The 19,109-nt window shown below is 40.0% G+C and overlaps 1 protein-coding gene across 2 annotated transcripts in view; it reads left to right on the forward strand.

Moving 5' to 3' along the window:
• The window catches only part of LOC127033562 (E3 SUMO-protein ligase RanBP2-like), a 64,349-nt gene extending 48,772 nt beyond the window's left edge, over positions 1-15,577 (forward strand). For both annotated transcript variants that reach the window (XM_050921499.1, XM_050921492.1), the window contains 9 exons: positions 1,566-1,730; positions 2,860-2,952; positions 6,997-7,199; positions 8,582-8,795; positions 9,369-9,464; positions 9,728-9,873; positions 11,835-12,108; positions 12,228-12,562; positions 14,228-15,577. In XM_050921499.1, the coding sequence (XP_050777456.1) occupies positions 1,566-1,730; positions 2,860-2,952; positions 6,997-7,199; positions 8,582-8,795; positions 9,369-9,464; positions 9,728-9,873; positions 11,835-12,108; positions 12,228-12,562; positions 14,228-14,530 (1,829 nt within the window). In that variant the 3' untranslated portion in view covers positions 14,531-15,577. The remainder of the gene's footprint in view (positions 1-1,565; positions 1,731-2,859; positions 2,953-6,996; positions 7,200-8,581; positions 8,796-9,368; positions 9,465-9,727; positions 9,874-11,834; positions 12,109-12,227; positions 12,563-14,227) is intronic.
• Positions 15,578-19,109: the final 3,532 nt, after the last annotated feature.

Genomic DNA, 19,109 nt, shown 5'->3' on the forward strand with positions numbered 1-19,109 from the left:
GAATTAAATCCCATTTGGAGAGACTTTTTTTAATTCATCTGGCAACAGTTCCTTGTAGACAAATCCAAGCTTTTGTCCGTAAATTTAGGTCTCAATCATACAATTAGATCTGTGTGGATGGAATCAGGTGGGGCTCTGAATGTGCCTGTGGGCCCACCTGTGCAATTCCGGTTGCAGGATTGTTACTGAGAAAAATCAGTTGAGTAGTTACACTTGCAAAAGTGCAAGAGAATAGGAGGTAACAAGTTTTGGCATTCAATTTAGTTCAGTCTCTACATTGCATCTTTAAAAGTGAATTTTAATAAAATTATGCTCCATTGCTCTAATTCATAGTACTCAGCATGCCAAAAGTACCTACACTTTACTATTTAAATAACTTTCTAAATTTAAAATGCATGCAGCAGTTGGGTCTGACTTAAGTTGTGTGATGAAAATAAACAGAAGTAAGGACTGTGAAGAGTGAAGCATGCTTTATATATGCTTGCCAGGTGTCCGCTCGAAAAGGGACTTTGGTGGCTCTGATCAGCACTGCTGTTAAAAAGTCCAGTTGACAGCGCAGGCAGGTTCCCTACCAAGCTCTGTGCAGCTCCCAGGAAGCCGCTGGCATATTCAACTCCTAGGTATGGGGTGGCCATGGGGGCTCCACGCACTGTCCCCACAGCTCCCATTGGCCTGCGCACGCTTCCATCTAGGAGTTGGAGAGGGAGCTTCTGAGGAGCTGTCCAGCGTAAGTGCCTTGACCTCCCTCCTGCACCCCAGCCCTGAGCCTCCTCTCACACCCGAACTCCCTCCTGGAGCCCACACCCCAACCCAGTGCCCCAGCCCTGAGTCTCCTCCCGCACTCGAACTCTCTCCTGGAGCCCACAGCCCCTACCACACCTCAACCCCCTGCCCCAGTCAGGAGCCTCCTCCTGCACTCTGAACCCCCCAGCCCAGAGCCTGAACCCCTAGCTGGAGCTTTTACTCCCTCTGCACTCCAGCCCCCACCCCATAGTCCTTTATGCACTCCAAACCCTTCGGCCCCAGCCAGGAGCCCCATCCTAAACTCCTCATCCAGGCCCAGAGCCCACACCCCCAGCCAGAGCCTGTACCTCCTCCCATACCTCCAGCCCGGAGCCCTCTCCTGCATCCCAACCCCCTAGCCCAGCCCAGTGAAAATAAGCTACTGAGTGAGGGTGAGGGAGAGCGAGGGAGGGAAGGGAATGAAGTGAAGTGAGTGAGGGTAGGGCCTTGGAGAATAGGACGGGGCAAGGGTGTTCTGTTTTGTGCTGTTAGAAAGTTGGCAACCCTAGCTTTATGCCTAGTGAAAAGCATGGTGAGACACCTAAGTATTTACTAGTGTGTGTTGATGTCGGAAGGACACATTCCTTTCTTCATACTAAATCCCTTTCTCTTAGTGCTCTGTCATAATTTTGATGCTTAGTTTCTTGTGGCTCTATATATTTGCAGCTTACATGTGTTCTCTAACTTTATCTTCAAAATTACTTTAGCTGTTGAGGCTATTTTCAGATTTGTTCTCAAGCATGTTCATTTTGATCCTGTTAATCTTTTTGGTTTTATAACAGTTGAGAGGAAAAAGGAAACTGATGTAGAACTTCCCTCTGATGTACTCATTGTTTATGAGCTAACACCTACCCCCGGACAAAGAGCTCTTGCTGACTCTCTTAAACTACCTTCAACATTCTTCTGCTACAAGAATAAGCCTGGTTACTTAAGTGAAGATGATGATGGTAAGGGGCTGTAAATTTGTTCATCCACTCTGGGTTAACTGTGAAGCAACAGTCGTATGCTTTGGCCTGACCAATAGAAATTTACCTTTTGGGGATGTGGGGAGGGCAGGTCTCTTGTGCTCTGAGGAAGCATTATACCTGTTCTGAAGACACAGTGCTCCTGTCTCTTGTGGCCAGAGATTGTGTAATGAGATCTTCACGTTACTGTTGTGTAGCTCAACTCAGCCATATATGCCTTACTACAATTAAGTTATCTCTTGGAACAATAAAAGAGGATTCAGTGCAGTATGCTCAGGACCTCACAGGTCTGACACCAGAAGCACCAAGAATGGCCCCTATCTTCCTGAATCACAATTGGCTGGATAGACTATGGAACCACAAATGAAATATGTTCTGCTCTTCTGTCTGACCTCCCTATTAGGAGGCAATTCTGGGAAAACATGAAATTATGAACACACGCCATTCGTATCCCAAAACTTAAAAAAAAAAAAAAAAATGGAAAAGTAACAGAAGGGGTCCCCCAACATCCTCTTAAAGTAAATCGCTTTTTAAAAATAACTAATTTTCTGAAAATCCTAATGTCAAGATGCTAAATGTTTCAATTCATTTATGAATCTGGTTGCTGCTGAGGACTGTGATTGTCTAACTTAACAAAAGTTTGCCCTGAGAAATAAATACTTCATAAAGACTTTGTAGCATATTTATAAATCAACACATTTAAATATCCATTTTCTTTCTGATTCCTTATCCAAATTTGCTAATTAACAGCTGCTTATGTGTAAATTTTTCCTTGTTCATCTCATAATCGTGCTGTGAAACTACTTGATATAAAATTATTTTGGGCATCATGAAACATAAGACTGAATTTGCCCCGAAATCAGAACTGTCTATATTGAAGGCGTTTTTCAACATTTAACTAGATCAACAAATACATACACAGCAAGAAATATTTAGATTATTTTTTTCCTGTTTGGCTGTTCCCTTCTTAAAAATTAGAAGCTAATGTGAATATGCAGCTCATGATTCCATAACCTGAGTGACTTGCAAGTCTGGATAGAGTAACTAGAATTGGTTACCAGAGGATATTTGGTGTGAAATCACTGACTCTTTTCAATTCTCTGTCTTTAAGATGAAGACTATGAAATGGCTGTTAAGAAACTTAATGGAAAGCTATATCCTGATGATCCCAAAGAGCATAAAACATCAAAAGATCCAGGGCAAGGTAAATAAAAACTTCGAAACAGAATTTTCAGCCACACCCTCTGATTTGAAAGTGTAACTCTAAACTGCTGCTTAACTTAAAACCTCTTAATACTGCTTTTTCATGTCTAAATATTTAAAGTAATCAAATCTCAAAAGCTGACATACCTTGTATTCTATCAGCGTTGCACCTTTGTGGAGGGTTAGATAGATAGACAGATACACAACATGCACTCCACTTCCAGAAATAATTTAAGATACAAAGTCTAGGAGAGCAACTTAAAGAAACTGTTATAACTTGTGCCCAATTTTAATTATCCTGGTATTGAACTTTTTGTGCACACTATGGTATGTAATTGATATGTATATGTATATTTAGGCAAATTTGTACACAGGAATAACTGGTTGTCAGGACCTACACTGTATTTACTAAATTTATGGCAGGATGGAATACACTGACATACTCAAAATTCCATAATGACTGAAACGTTAAAGAAGTTATTCTATTTAGAATTGTATAGGCTTCCTGTTTCAAATAGAGAAAGCTGTTCTCTGGAATGTAATAAAAATGAACATGAAGCCCCGGAGGCTTTAGAACTACACACTATAAATCTGGTGGAGCATTTTTTCCTCTAGGTTGTCTTAACTATACTAACTATCGGAAACCAGCAGAAGTTTCTTCCTGTAAATCTCAATAACTTCTCTGCATAAATTTTAAACTTTACAATCTCAGCACTAGTATTTTCATCCTTAGGGTTATAAAGTAAGGAAGGTAAGCTAAGTAAATTCTCCCTAGTCTTCCAGTGACTGTCCACATGGACTCCATTCTTCGTGTGTGGCCAGCAGTGTGTATTTGGGCTGCACCTGTGCCTTACATGTCGTCTTGCCCTACCCCAGTGCCAGCCAAGGACATAAAGGTTGAAGCAGGTCCAACTCACCATCCATTCCTTAACATCTGTGGCAGCGGGAAACGCTGCAGTAGCAACCTTCTTCTCTGCACACTGTGCTAGTGTTACCTAATTGGTTGATTTGGGGTTCGTTAGTATCTGCCCACTGGCAGAAAAGCCCCCCAAAATAATTTTCACTTAAGTTTGTTACAGTAGACACTTCTTCCTCCGCTATAGATGGACCTAACACCATGGCAGAAGCTAAATTTGACATTCAAGACCAGTTCTTCATGTGAAGGTGTGACACCTGTTAAGGATGGCAACTCCTGATGTCAATTCAGACTAGAAAGACATATTCCCAAGTGGTCACTCATTCTCCAAGTGCACTCAGAAAGCTAGGGAAGACCATCTGAAGCTCTTCCTCCTTGATAGCTCGATGCAAGCTTTCTTGGAGAGGACACTCTAATAGAGGGTACTAAACCACAATCATCTAGTCCAGAGTTTCTCAACCTATGGGTCGCATCCCAAAATTGGGTTGCCAGAATTTGTCAATGGGCCATGATGCTGGCTGGGCTCAGCTCCCCATTCTAGGTGCTGCAATGATGCACTGAGCCATAGTGCTGCTCAAGTTTGACCCAGCCACCCTTCCACCATGACAATGCGGGGCCGGCTGGGCAAAATTTGAGTGAGTCACGCAGTAACCCCATGCATCACGTTGCAGCAATAACTCTCACAAATTTGGTCCGGTGAGCCGCTGAGCTGCAACCGTCACTGAGTATTGCAACCTCAGTGGGAGGTGAGCCCAGCCTGCCCTGCAGGACAGGAGCCAAGAGGATGTAGTTGGTGTGTCATGTTCTCTAAGGAACCCCCTCCCTGACATCAATTCCCCAGCCCACAGCCAGGAACTCCTCCATCATACTATCAATCCTGATCCCTAGATGTTTTCTCACTGCACCTCTAGGCCATTCTGTCCCCCAGACACCTGTCTATATCTGGCTAGAGCATCTGGAATCTTCACTCTGAGCATTCTGCATGTCATCCCCCTCCCCAGTGGATCCCTGTGGGTCATGACGGGCCATCAAGGTTTACAGATGGGTCCGGAGCCCTAAAAGGTTGAGAACTATCCATCTAGTCTGTCCTTCTTGATTTCCTGTGGGCTGAGATTCCACCCCTAGATCTTTGGCCTCATCTAAGAGACTCCAGTCAACTGCAACCATTCTGGCATTGACATCACTAATAGGCAGAAAGGAGTGCTGCTCTGGTGAGGAACAAGGCACAAATTATCTTCTCTGATGCCTAATAAGCTAATACCAAGAGCCACCAAACTTTTGACATTTTGAACTGAACTTCCTACAGGCCAAAAACCTGACAAGCCCTCTTCAGGTGCCTCCGTAACAATTTTCAGGAGAGCAGTTTTTATCCACTAAGTCTGTGGACCGCATTTCTCTCCGCACCAGGATTCTCAGAACCCAGTGCCTCAGTTTCTGAAGATTTGTTTCTCCCACTTGAGGTGCCTATCAGAACAATTTTCCTCAATACCAGCTAAGTTGTTACCCAAAGCAATCACTGTACTACCAAGTGACTGATCTGTGGGCCTGATACCAAGTCATCTCCCCTTGAGGATGGTGATATCCAAGCATATCTCCAGAGCTGTTATTACATCAGATTAAAGAGGTATCCCCAGTACCCACCTCTCTCCTCTTCAAAGTCAGGGCACTCTGGATAGAATGAGCCCTCCATTAGAGGAAGCGTATTCCTTTTTGTCATCATGTAGACACAGCAGCAACGCATCATGCACACTTCCACTCTCCTCTCCTTGGATAGGGATTCTAGAGAAAACACCAGGAGAGGTAGCAGGAAGATACTTGGAACTCCTGGAACTTCCCCCTCACCCTCATGTGTCCCCCCATCTCAGTATTCATATCCCTTCCAACCATGACCCTACTGGACACCCTGGGATGTGCAGCTATACTCCTAGAAAGCCTACATCCTCTACTGTCTCGGGGCTAAATACCCTTACCCAAAGAGAGATTATACGGCATCTTAGTAAAGCCAGCTAGTGCAGACTCAGTTACAGGAGAGGCAAGAGGAGGAAAGTGAGGAAGAGTATCAGCTGCCTGCTGAAGAACTGGTCCCTGGTGTGGTGGTCTCATTCTCCCTTGATGAGGCAGTGAATCCCCTTTGCCTGGCTTGGTGGATGACTTCAAAGTGTTCAAAGATATCATTAGGTGCATGGCAAAGATGATCCAGGACATACCACAGAAAGTTGTAAAAGGAGAAATCACAAACTCCTGGACATCTAAAACCCTTCCACACCCTGCAGGTCCCCATCACTAAATAATGGACAACTGGAACTCACAAAGGACCTGAGGCACAGACCAGCATCTATTTCAGCTGTATCAGAACAAGCTGACAGGACATGCCATCATGTCCCTTCCCATCTCGAGGCTTCCATCTCTCCGCCAAATTTTTACAACCGAAATTTGAGGGATTCAGTCAGAACAGAGAAATCATAGCCTTGAAGTTATTAGCTTCAGTTCCAAAGTTATGTGGCACCTTTCATGAATAGACTTGATCTGTAGGCACAAACGAGTGTGTAAATTAATGATCTAAAAGTTAGTGGTACCAAAAGTAAGGGCAAGAAATGTCATTTTTGTAGAAAACTTAATTTATTTTGCCCTGCCTATTGGTTCTGGCAGTATAATTGGAAACTTTGTTTTTAAACTTCATTATAACATCTAGGTGGTATGAGTTTTTTCTTGAGGGTAGGAGGTGGAAGGGGTTTGGACATTAGGAAGAGAAGGTATATTAGACACGCCTTTTTGTGAAGATTCTTCCAGAGCCAAACTACTCAGATTGGCTGCTGGCAAAGTAATTGCAAATTTACCACCTTTTATTTTCCAATTAAATGAAAAGCTTCTACCAATGGAGGGCTCTAAAATTGGTGTTGTATTTCCAGTTGGATCAAGGTACTAGAGTTAAATAAAGCAAGAAAATCTAATGTGCAATTTGTAAAAGTTAGCATAGAAGCTAAAAAATTATTTATCCAAACCTCCTTTTTGTGATACCTAAAGCAGGAATTGACCGCTGACTCATACTCTGTGTCCTAGAAACTTTTTGCTTCAGAACTCTGCTCTGTTTGCTACTTTTCAGTAACTTCTGATGTGCTGTCTCTCTAGGTATCATGGGAGAAACTGAACCAGAGAATGAGAGAGAGTGTTTTATTGTTTGGGAAAAGAAACCAACTCCTGAAGAAAAGGCTAAAGCAGAGACTCTAAAGCTTCCTTCTACGTTTTTCTGTGGTGTTGGTAGTGATACTGATGAGGACAATGACAATCTGGAAGACTTTCAGACAGAACTTAAAAAAGTTCAAGAAGCCAAAGTAGGAACTAAAATTCAAAGCATGACTTTTCTAATTCATTTTGGTGGCACTAACTCTCAACACTGAAATAGCATTATGAATACCGTGTACATTTATTGAAATATTTTAGCTTTTTAAAATCAAATGTCTGGTGTACGCTAAGAAGTAAGAACAAAATAGTTTCCCCTGTACTGAAATAAGCTCAGTAGGGTGCCAATCAAATCTGTGGTAGAAGCATCTGAAATTTTGAGACCATTTATGAAACATTTCCTTTCGATTTCAGTCCCAGTGGATTAGTATTCCTTAGGTTTCCCTGGAGATTTTTTTTAAAGTAAATAACAAATCTAATCTCAGATAAAATTTTTGAAGCTGTTTGTAGAAACCATTTTTTAAAAAGCTTAAATTGCAGAATTAAAAAATGTATTTGTGCACAATAAGATGCATTTAATATATATGGGATTTCTAAACACACTAGCACTTCATATTTTCAAAGTCCTTTAAAATCACTAATAGTCAAACTCCCTGCAAACTTAGTGTGGTTGACATTTTATAGAACTGAGGATTTCACAGCAAGAACTGTTTGATTTGTCCATGGCTATGAAGCAGGTATCTGGCAGACCTGGAACTAAAACTTGAACTGTATGTCTTCTAGCCTCATGTTCAATCTTCTGTCCAGACTACTCTTTTCCCCATTCTCTGTCCCCAGTACAGTCAAATCCTAAGCACTTCATAGCTTTTGAGTGTGCAAGAACTAATTTCAAAGATTCAGAAAAAGTAAATGATCTAACAGTATTTAAAGAAGAATGTGAACATAAGGACGCTTTGCCAAGTTAATAGTAGTGTTAAGTGATTTAAATGTTAAGTTCATTACATTAACAAAAAATTCCTTCTAAAATCTTTAGAAGTCTGTAACCTGTTAGCCTGCTTGTTCAAGCACCTTGGGTATTAATTTTTATTAATATTGTTACTTGGTATATTTTGTTAGTGTCAAAGGAAGGGCCCTGGATCCCAAAGACTTTTCCACTTGGGGGAAAAAACACATTTTATAAGCAATGGAGATGTTGGATTGCAATCTGTGTTCCTTGGCCCTCTTCCTTCTAATTCCATGAGCATTTATGGCCTTATCTGTTCCCAAAGATGTTGATTATCCACAAACCCCATTGAAGTCAGTAGGAGCTAAAGGTGCTTTAGCTTTGAAGATCAGTGTGCTAGCTTTTATATAGTTTTCCAACACTCCCACTTTTCTGCAGTGTTCCTGTTTGGGGGTAGGGGAGGGGAGACTGCATTATCTAATGCTGCTGTTCTGGCAGCTTTCAAAAGAATTTAAGCTGGTGTTTTCTAAATGTTCTGAATACTTGGCTCTTTTTAAAGCATTTATTGGAAACACACATTTTCTGTTTTAGGAGTTTTTGGAAAACGAAGTTACCAGTTCAACTGATATAGTCTGTACCAGTGAGGCTGAAGTATCTGTTCCATCAACCACTAGATGTGAAGAACCAGACTCAACCACAGAATCCCCCCCCACATCACAGACTTTGTCAGGAACTGATGACAAACCTGTTGATTTGTCAACTAAAAAAGAAAATGATCCAAATTTAACAGAGTCCATAAACCAAGGTAATGTACTTTTGGGGCTTTAAGTCACATTTCTCTGTAGAAGTGTATGTAACCAAGATGGATTTTAGAAGTGTACTAATTCTGCTTAGCTACTTGTAATCATTGTACTGGCCAAAGGAATAAAGAAAAAATGAACATGTGCATCAAAGGTAATTCTACTATTATGAGAGCCCACACTAGTGCATGCTGCTATTAAATATTGACTAATTGTCCTTTGTGTACAAATTAGGGGGTGTGGAAAAGTTAGTAGTAGTTAAGGCTCTGCAGTTTTGCAAAGAAAGGGTGGCAATTTGTCACGTAAATTGTTCTCTGGGGGCCCCAAAGAACCAATATATTATTCTTTTATTAGGATATATGTTTAAGGAGCCACTAGTCACTTTGAAGTGTCCCTATATATTAGCATTCATGTGAAAAAGAGGAGGAGATATAAATTTGCTGTAATCCCTGGATTTATAGCTATATTAGCCACTTTCTGGATCTTGGTGTTATGTACAGTTATAAAGTTGAGTATTCAGTGGGGAAAGTCATCCTTGCCATGCTCTTTTCTCTTACACCTTTCTCTCATTGTGATAGGAAGCAGAGCAATCGCATTTGGATTTGACACTACTTCTGGCTTGTCATTTGCAGATCTGGCTTCAAATTCTGGGGATTTTGCTTTTGGTTCTAAAGGTCAGATTCAAACTTTTGATCATAAACTCACATTGGAATTACTTTTGATGTAACTTTATGTCAAGTATTTATGCGCATTGAATCTCTACTAGTTCATAAGGTACTAAATTGTAAGTGACAATACATGTAAACTAAATGTCTTTTTCTAGAAATGGTATTGTTTATGAAAATTAAGAAACTTTGTGTATAATACCTGTGTGTGTGTTTGTGTATTGGAGCGTCTGGAAAGATATCTGAAACTTTAAACTCCTTTTCATAACTAGATAAAAACTTCAAATGGGAAAATACAGGAGCAGCTGTATTCGGAGTACAGCCAGCCAGTAAAGGAGATGAAGATGAAGATGGTAGTGATGAAGAAGTTGTACATAGTGATGATATCCACTTCGAACCTATAGTGTCCTTACCAGAGGTAAGATGGTTTTGGTCATTGTTTAGAGACTCTCTTAAAACAAGCATGTCCATGAAACTAATAACACATTTAATTAGTAAAACTGAAAATATTCTAGAACTCTAAATTATCCCCACTTTACCAGGCTTTGCATTGCGTTCAACTTAGATGCCAACATTTGCTGCTTCTAAAAAATTAATCATTTTTGCTTTTCTGAGGCCCCGCATAGACAAAAATCAGTTCTCCACCAGAGGGAAAAAATAGGCTACACAGTATTAGATACTATCAGGGCTAAACATTTTTAGGGAGTCTCCCTGGTTTCCAATAGGATGGAACACATGATTCTAATAACCCTGTTAAAATTTCAAGATTGTATGGAAAAGCTGCCTTAGGCATATATTTTTAAAGCTTCTGAAATTACTTTAATTACTTTGAATTCTATGCATCTTGACTTATACAAGGGACCTAGAGTTTGTGCGCAGAAATGCACAATACTACCAGTAGCTCTTTTAAGAGCTCAGATGGTTAAAGATTATTCTGCGAAATGTGTGGTGTATTCAGAATAAATGATTGGAATACACTTGTTAAAGTGCTGCTTTGACCTGCAGAACTCGCTTATGGCTTTACCACTTATTTGTGATGCAGCCATCCAAATCTCTTGCCAAGAATAAAACTGTTGTACCACACCATATATTCTGTTCTCTTCCCTCTAAACCTGGGTGAACACTTGCCAGGACCACTGAGCAATAAGGAATTAATAGCACAATCAGAGCAAAATTAATCTGAAGATGAAGCGCACAGTAAGCAAAAGACAGATGTTCAAGACCTGGCAGGACGTAGTAGTCCTATAGTGGAAGGTGGATAGCATAGTAGAGAAAATGTTATATAACTCCATTATTCAGATTATCCTAGCAGCAATTTCTTAATCTACAGTGAATGCAGTCTGGTAACTGGTGATGTTTAAACCATATTAGAAATGTTAATGAGGTGTCTATTTGGGTTGCGTTTAAAATCTTTTCTAAAGACAAACTTGATTGTCTTTTAATTATAGACGTGGTGTAACAGTTATCCATGGTAACATTTCTCTAAAATCCTGCACAGCCTCACTCATCTTTCACCTTGTGTGTCTCCTTTTAATCTCCCTTGCCCCTTCTATTCCCCCTTCTTTTTTTTAACATGTCCTCCCATAAACAACCTTTCCTCATTCACCATCTCGCTTGTTTGTAATGCCTGATCTTCTCAAGCTTTCATTTGTCCCAAAACAGAACTCTAACAACTGTAGTTTTTAACATTTGTAAAGAGACCAGAAACTTGAAATATGCACAGCCGAACAAAAGCAAATACATATCTTTCATGCACATGTCTAATCCTGCACCTTCTACTTGTTTGTGGTCTAGTTATAGAAAGCAAGTACTTTGAGATCATTCTCTTGTATGCAGAAAGCATAGCACACTACTAAAAATAACACACAGCACCATGTTATGCTATATAAAAAATAATGCTACTCCTCCAGCACACTTGTATCCCAGTAAAGCTTATACATTTGGGTGGGACCACTTCCAAAGCATTCAGGTCTACAAACATGTAGAAAAAAACTTCTGTGCCAGAAACTATGCCCCAGAACATGTCAAGGATTCTTAGAGCAAATTTAAATTTGCTCTAGGCAAAGCAGTATTTGAGAGATGACTTTATAAAAAGTTAACTTTCTAAACTGTGAAATAAACCTCACTTTTCAATTCCCTATCTCAAAAATGTATTCACCTCACCACAAAGTTGGGAATAATCTCCTCTGGCTACAGGCCTGCCCATGCAGAATTTCAAATAGAAAGTATGGTTTTTGGAGGAAGACTTTAAATGGGGAGAAGGGTGTAAAATCAGGATAATAGAACGCTATTACCCATTCTGTTTAATGCATGAGTAGATTCCTGGTGACTGTGACTGTCTAGGAAATGCATGAATATGCTGTTTTTGCTGCTTTCTAGGTGGAGGTGAAATCTGGAGAAGAGGATGAAGAAATTCTCTTCAAAGAGAGGGCAAAACTCTATCGATGGGACAGAGAAGTCAACCAGTGGAAAGAGCGTGGAGTTGGAGAGATAAAAATTCTCTTCCATACACAGAAGAAATATTACAGAATTTTAATGAGAAGGGACCAAGTTCTCAAAGTGTGTGCAAATCATGTAATCACAAAAACAATGAATTTAAAGCCCTTGAATACATCAAACAATGCATTAGTATGGACTGCCACAGATTATGCTGGTGAGTTTGAAAAGATAGTGTTTTGTGTAGGTTCCTTGAAAAAATTTTCTTCATGTATATATGACAAAACTGTAACTGATGCTGAATAGGCTGTGATCTGTTTGGGAATTTAATTTCAGATGGCGAAGCAAAAGTAGAACAACTTGCAGTTCGATTTAAAAGTCAAGAAATGGCTGATTCCTTCAAGAGAAGATTTGAAGAATGCCAACAAAATTTGTCAGAACTTCAGAGAGCACATGTATCCTTGGCAGCAGAACTGTCAAAGGAAACCAACCCTGTAGTGTATTTTGAGGTTTCTGCTGATGATGAACCTTTAGGACACATAACCATGGAACTATTTTCAAATATTGTTCCTCGAACTGCGGAAAATTTCAGGGCCCTGTGCACAGGGGAAAAAGGATTTGGATTCAAGAACTCTATATTTCACAGAATAGTTCCTGATTTTATGTGTCAGGTAAGTGCAAGTTGAAGATTTTTTTTTCTTAGAATAAAACCTATTTTCGTTTCTTACAGCTAAGACCATTTGTTACATGGAGTGAGGAGGTTACCAAAGATTTTGATTCAGTGGATAGGCTTTTTACTCCCTAGTTTAAGAGTGTACTTCTTGTCTGAAAAGTGGTGGTTTTATTTTAAAAAGTTGTAGGATTCCTTTTATTGTACCTCAGTGATTTCCATATCAGATTTGCTCATTTAAAAGTAATTGGTTTTCCTAAATACTAGGTCTTCAAATATAACCTACATCTAAAAGTTAGGCTGTGCTCTTTCTGGCTCAGTGTATTGTCAGTGATAAAGATTCTCTAGGCCAGATGCATCAAGGCAATTGCCACTTGCATGGATCATTTCACTTTTCTCAAACTGATTTGCACACTTTTCTCATCTGTGCAGACTTGATGCACCAACTTCTGCAGACTCAATCTTTGGCAAACAGTGACAGTATACTGAGTACTGTTTTTTATCTGGGTGCCTAGCCAATGTGGTGGTTAGTAATTAGTACAGCTATTTCAGTTCTCAGACTGAGAACCTAAACTGGCGGGTAAAGAGGCTGCCTTTGTATAACATTCAGAATCAAAGAATTCAAGTTATTATCCGATCCTATTGCATTGGAGTATGGTGCTCCGATTTCCCAGTTTAATAAGCTTGCTCGAAAGTCTCCATATACTTCATACTTGTCTTTAATGTGTACTTGTTAATTCCATTCTTTACACTGATTTTTATTAGAATTCGTTTCACTTTGGATGTGATGATCTCAACTGGTGTGCTCCATAATGCTAGTAATGACCCATTTGCTTGTTAATACCCAAACACTGGCCCAGGCTAGCTGTGGACTAGAAGAACTAGTGGCCTGATTCTGAAGGGCATTAGAGTGGCTCGTATTAGCTGCAGGGAGCCCTTAGCAGTAAATATTTTTCATTTTTCTTTGCTTGTTAAGAACACATGACCAACATATGAAGGGCTTGTCTACACAGACATCCAGGAAAGTTAATCCAAATTGACTAAAGTTGCGAGTTTGAAGTGGATTAGTTAAACCATATTAAACCCTAGTGTGAACACCCTCATTCGGAACTGAAGTAGCCTTTAATTTGGCTTAGTTTAATTCACTTTAAACTGAACTAAGGCCACTTGAATTTCAAATGCAGTGTGTACACAGGGATTTAGTGGGGTTAATTCACTTCAGATTCACACCTCTAGTTAATTGGGATTAATTTTCCTGGATGTCCCTGTGACAAGCCCAAAGAACGTCTTACCTGCCCAAGTTTGTAAGGTGCGGACCTCAAATTTGAGTAGATTCAACTAGAAAACAGGACACCAGTTATTCTCAGAGTAGAGGACTCTCTGTACCTTTTGCAGTTAGGCCACAAATTAGCACATATGAAAATTTTGTCCTTGTTATGAGCACTTTGTATGTTCAGGTTTCTGCTCGCTTGTTATGATGATCACGTATGGCTAAAACTAAGAATGAGACACCATTCTGTCTTATTTTGTCAGTATCCAGACATCTGAGCTCTTAATATTTTTCCAATTCAGTTATTCTTAGAGGAAAACGTGCAGGAAGTTTTCTACTTGATAGATATTTATGGGCTAGTAATGAGTTAATTCCATAAATGATTAATATTTTCAGGGAGGAGATATCACTAGGCATGATGGAACAGGTGGTCGGTCCATTTATGGAGATGCATTTGAGGATGAGAACTTTGAAGTGAAACACACTGGTCCTGGATTACTGTCGATGGCAAATCGTGGCCGGGACACCAATAATTCTCAGTTTTTTATCACACTTAAAAAAGCAGAACACCTGGACTTTAAACATGTGGTATTTGGGTTTGTGAAGGATGGCATGGATGTTGTGAAAAAAATTGAATCTTTTGGTTCTCCCAAAGGGTTGATGAACAGAATTGTCATCACAGACTGTGGGCAAATATAATGTCTAAGTAGCATTTCTACAGATATGTGCACTAACAGCATAAATCAAAGTTGGGCTGTTGTAGACTTAATTATGTTCAGCTTTTTTAAAATTGATATTTCTGATGTATAAATGTAAAATTACAACTTAAAGAAACATACTTTTTTTATGTGTTAATTGACTTTGCATGTTGTGAAATAAAGTTAAAACACTGGCATATGTTATCCTGAAATTTGTTTTAAATGTGAAAATTTAAAATTAAATTCTGGTCTTGTTAAAGCAATTGTCTTTTCTTCACTTTGGTTTGTACAAGGAATATTACATGCATAATCTATTTTCAGTTATTTTGATTTGCTACACTTATGTATTCGTATTTTGAATACAGAATTAGCTGTCATGTTTCCAAACTGAAGTAGTTCTATGTGAGAACTATTTCCTCCTCTTCCCACTGATGTACAGAAAAAGTGGCAATTCATTCTCCTTACTCTTAAGAGCATTCAGCTGCAAATATAAGTTAACTTCCATCTAGAGAGAAAGATGATATCTTTCCTAAGTTGAAGAAAACGTGTTTTTTCTACCGGATGGTTTGTTTGTGAAACAGCCTTTGGGTACCTGAACCCTGAAGTTACTGAACTATTGTCTGTATACTGTGTTAACATAAGTTCTCAGTCAGATTTTGACAAGAACTTGTGATCTTCCTTTGGTATTAATTAATATGCTTTGAGACCCACTGTTTGTATCACTGCTTTGTATATGGGAGACTGATCGCAAAAATACTTGTAAGGGCAATTGGATAAATAAAGAATTTGTAAAGCTTATTGGGTGGGAAAAAAAAAAGCTGGTAAAAACTCCGGATCTTAAATGAACAATAACTATATTGTATTTCTGCATCTACTGTTACTGAGTGACCTTTTTGGTCCAAATTCTGTTAGGTTTTTTTTTGTTGCTTTTTATGATATCCTGTTTTTTCAGCTGTGTTAAATGTCTGCTAAAATCAGAACTGAGTAACTACATGTACACCAAGGAGAAGATTTTTCACTATATTAAATAGAATTCTGTGAATTTAAAGCATGTCTTATAAATGGCAATATTGTGTTCAGATCCAGTGCAGGCTTAACAGTATTTTGAATGGAAAGGTGAGAAAAGCAATCTTTCACTGGACCAACTTCTGTTGGTGAAATAGACAAGCTTTCAAGCTGAAGAAGAGCTTTGTGTAAGCTTGAAAACTTGTCTCGCACCAACAGAAGTTGATCTAAGAAAAGGTATTACCTCACTCACCACCTCTTTTTAATATCCTGGGACCAGCATAGTTACAACACTGCATATATCATTTTCAGTGATCGGCACACGATTCAAAGCCAGGATATCTAAAGGTCCCCCTAGATCAGGGTTTCTCAATATGGGGAATGGGACTGAAAATTAAGTTGCCAGAATTTTTCAAAGGATCATATGGCAGCTCCTGTTGCTTCTGTCCCATAAGGCTGACTGGGCTTGCCTCCCTGCTCCAGGGTCCCAGAACTACTCAGGTTTGGCCCAGCCATCATGATGGGAGTCCGTGTAGGCCAAATTTGAGTGGTGGCACTGCAGTCCCATGAGTCAGGTCACAACTTCACTCTCACAAATTCTAGTCATGGATAGGGCCAAACTAAAGCAGTGCTGTAACCTGGGAGGTTGCAATGCCTAGGGCTGACAGCTAAGCCCTGCCAGCCTCCCCCAGCACAGGGACTGCTAATGCAGGGTGAGTGCCAGGCAAGACCTGACCAAAACTATCCAAGAGTCTCCACCCCCAGACTACTGGTTCATAAGAGGTCATAAACATTTACAAATGGGTCCTGATCCCATAAAGGTTGAGAACTACTGATGTAGATCACACACTTGCATTCAAATACTATTTCACTAAAGTACCTCAAAAGATAGAGCAGAAACACTTCTGAACAAACTGGTAGGGTCCACATTGAGAGCCCGTGTGCAAACGAGGCGTTGTTCAGGGTTCCTTCTCTGCTGCTCAGTTGGAACACAGTGCCCCAGTTTGGTTAAACTCTGCCCACTCTCAACTACTGGACATTCTTACTCACACCAAGAGAATTAGTACAAGCACCCTGCAACCAACAAAACTGGTTTAGTTATCAGCCCTAGCCAGTTTTTCTTAACCAACCATCTGGTGTTAGAATGCAATCAATAAATTGCAATTAAAAACTGGCAGATGGACCACGCCTGCTGACTCAGGCTCATGGTGCACAGGCTGTGGGGCTGTTTAATTGCAGTGTAGACGTTCAGACTCATGCTGGAGCCAGGCTCTAGGACTTGCAAGGTGGGAGGGTCTCAGAGTTGTGGCTGCAGCCTGAGCCCAAATGTCTACACTGCAATAAACAATCTCATGACCTTGAGTCAGCTGGCACAGGCCAGCTTCGGGCTTTTAATTGCTGCGTAGCCATCTCCTAGCTGACTCAAGGCTATTTTCTCAAAACCTTTTGTTGCTTGTATTGTCCACATGCAATTGCTCTCTCTCTGTATAATAAAATGAATAGTTTAATCGTGAAACTTGCTGTGAACTAAGTTAATAATCTTAAATATCTGAAAAACTCACTTTTGCAAAGCTTTTTTAGTTCATAAAATGTCAGCTTGGCAAAATCAGCACTCTTACAGTGTGCATCAAATTGTGCTTTTGCACAAATGTTTGATATCTCAATCTTGCTTTGTGATGGCTAACAGTAAACTAAGAAGGATATGGCTGCTATGGTATCGTCACTTAAAACATGAGAGCTTAAATAAAGTGATCTGGCCAAATATTCAATCTATACACATTTATGAAATAACTATTAGTAGCAGGAGTCATGAGCATGGTTTATAACTTGTCAGTAGATTTAGTTTATAAAATAGTATGAGGAAACTGCTGAAACTAAGCATCTTGCCTTGTATTTCACTTTACAAAAATTATGTGGTTAATGGAATAAAAACAAAGCTCTTCTGTCTACTAATTGGTTGTACATATGCCACTTCCTTCAGCTTTGCAGAGCACCAAAACAACTCTGCCAAAGGTCTGTTACAGTATGTCTCTCTGCTAGTCACTAGGAGCGTACAGGCAAAAAATAAAACCCCATCTGTACTAGTCATGGAAACTATCCTGCAACCCTACTACCAGCAATAACCTTTTAAACACAGTTGTTGCTAGCATACGTCTGATCCCAATGGGGCTGGGGCTAGCTCTGTAAAGAATTGAAAATACTTCAGCCAATGCTATGTTCCTTCAACCCGATTCGTATTATCCTTTTTTGCTTATCTTTGGTTTAGTTAGAATGGAGCAGACTGGAAATGAAAAAGGTATCAATGGCACTCTAACCATCCATAAACCCTTTTGAACTCAGTTTGGGTGGAGAATGTCCTAATTTGCATTTAATTCAGTTAGACAGTCTTTCTCAAACTTAGTTAAAGTTTAGTTTTCTGCAAGCTTTAGCCTGTTCCTGCATCCTACATGCTGGTTGTAGTCAAGCATGACAAGTAATTCAGTAACCTACTACAAGCAATCTATTTGAAGACTTCAGTCTGTTTTGAGGAATTCCTTATCAGTGGGTTCAAAGCTGATCAGCTGAACAACTGGCTGCTATGCCCAGCTTTGAAGCATTAAGCCTGGTAATACAAGGGCAATGAGAAGGTATTTTATGTATATTTTCAAGAGCAGCGTTGGCTTGATACAAGTAGCATTCTTTATTTAAGCAAGTTATTACTTTAACAATCGTAATGAGACTTCCAAAGTGCAATGTAACTTTTTTTCATTAGTCTATCACTACTGAAAAGCTGTCAAAACATAGAGTGTAAGTAATTTGGAGAGGTGCAAGAACAGTAGGGGCTCCCTATTGATTGTTTAAAATTAAATTCTACAGAACCTGCAACCTTCCTCCATAATATGTATATATGAACTCTAGCCATAGATAAAAATCTGAAGCATACAATACAGCAGGGGCCCCCACGCGGTGCCCGCAGGTGCCATGGTGCCCATGGGGGCATCTAAATGTGCCTGCATCCTGGCCAGCAGTCAAGCATCCTCCGAAATGCCGCTGAATTGCGGCATTTCAGTGGCGACACATCCGGATGACGCCACTTGCTGCTGACAAGTGGCATCATCGAGAGGCATCACTGCAGAAATTTGGCAGCATTTCAGGGGATGCTCGACCGCAGCCACGGTCCTTGGTCTGGAACCCGCCAAACGAAAAGGTTGGGGACCACTGCAATACAGAAATAAGAATGAAGGTGAGCATGTGTGAACAAAACTAACCCTCAGTACTTACAATTACTGCATACACTCATAGCTGAAAATGATCAACCCCAATTTGCATGTTTGAGGCATTAGAAATGCTGGAGCATGAAACTGAGTTAGCAACTAGAGCGAGGCAGGGAACAGTTTTTCTGCATCAGGATGAACTGTGAACCTTCTGATGTCATTTGCAAAAAGCTTGAGACCCATTCCTATATACCCCAGTGGCCAGGACGCTCACTTGAAAAACGGGAGACCTACATTCCAGTCCCTGCTCCAATTAAAGTGGAACAGTTCCATCTGCAGAAACTGAAAAACCCATTCTAGAACATCTAATAGTCTGGTGGT

The sequence above is a fragment of the Gopherus flavomarginatus genome, chromosome 1, assembly GCF_025201925.1.
Source record: "Gopherus flavomarginatus isolate rGopFla2 chromosome 1, rGopFla2.mat.asm, whole genome shotgun sequence".
Lineage (NCBI taxonomy): Eukaryota > Metazoa > Chordata > Testudines > Testudinidae > Gopherus > Gopherus flavomarginatus.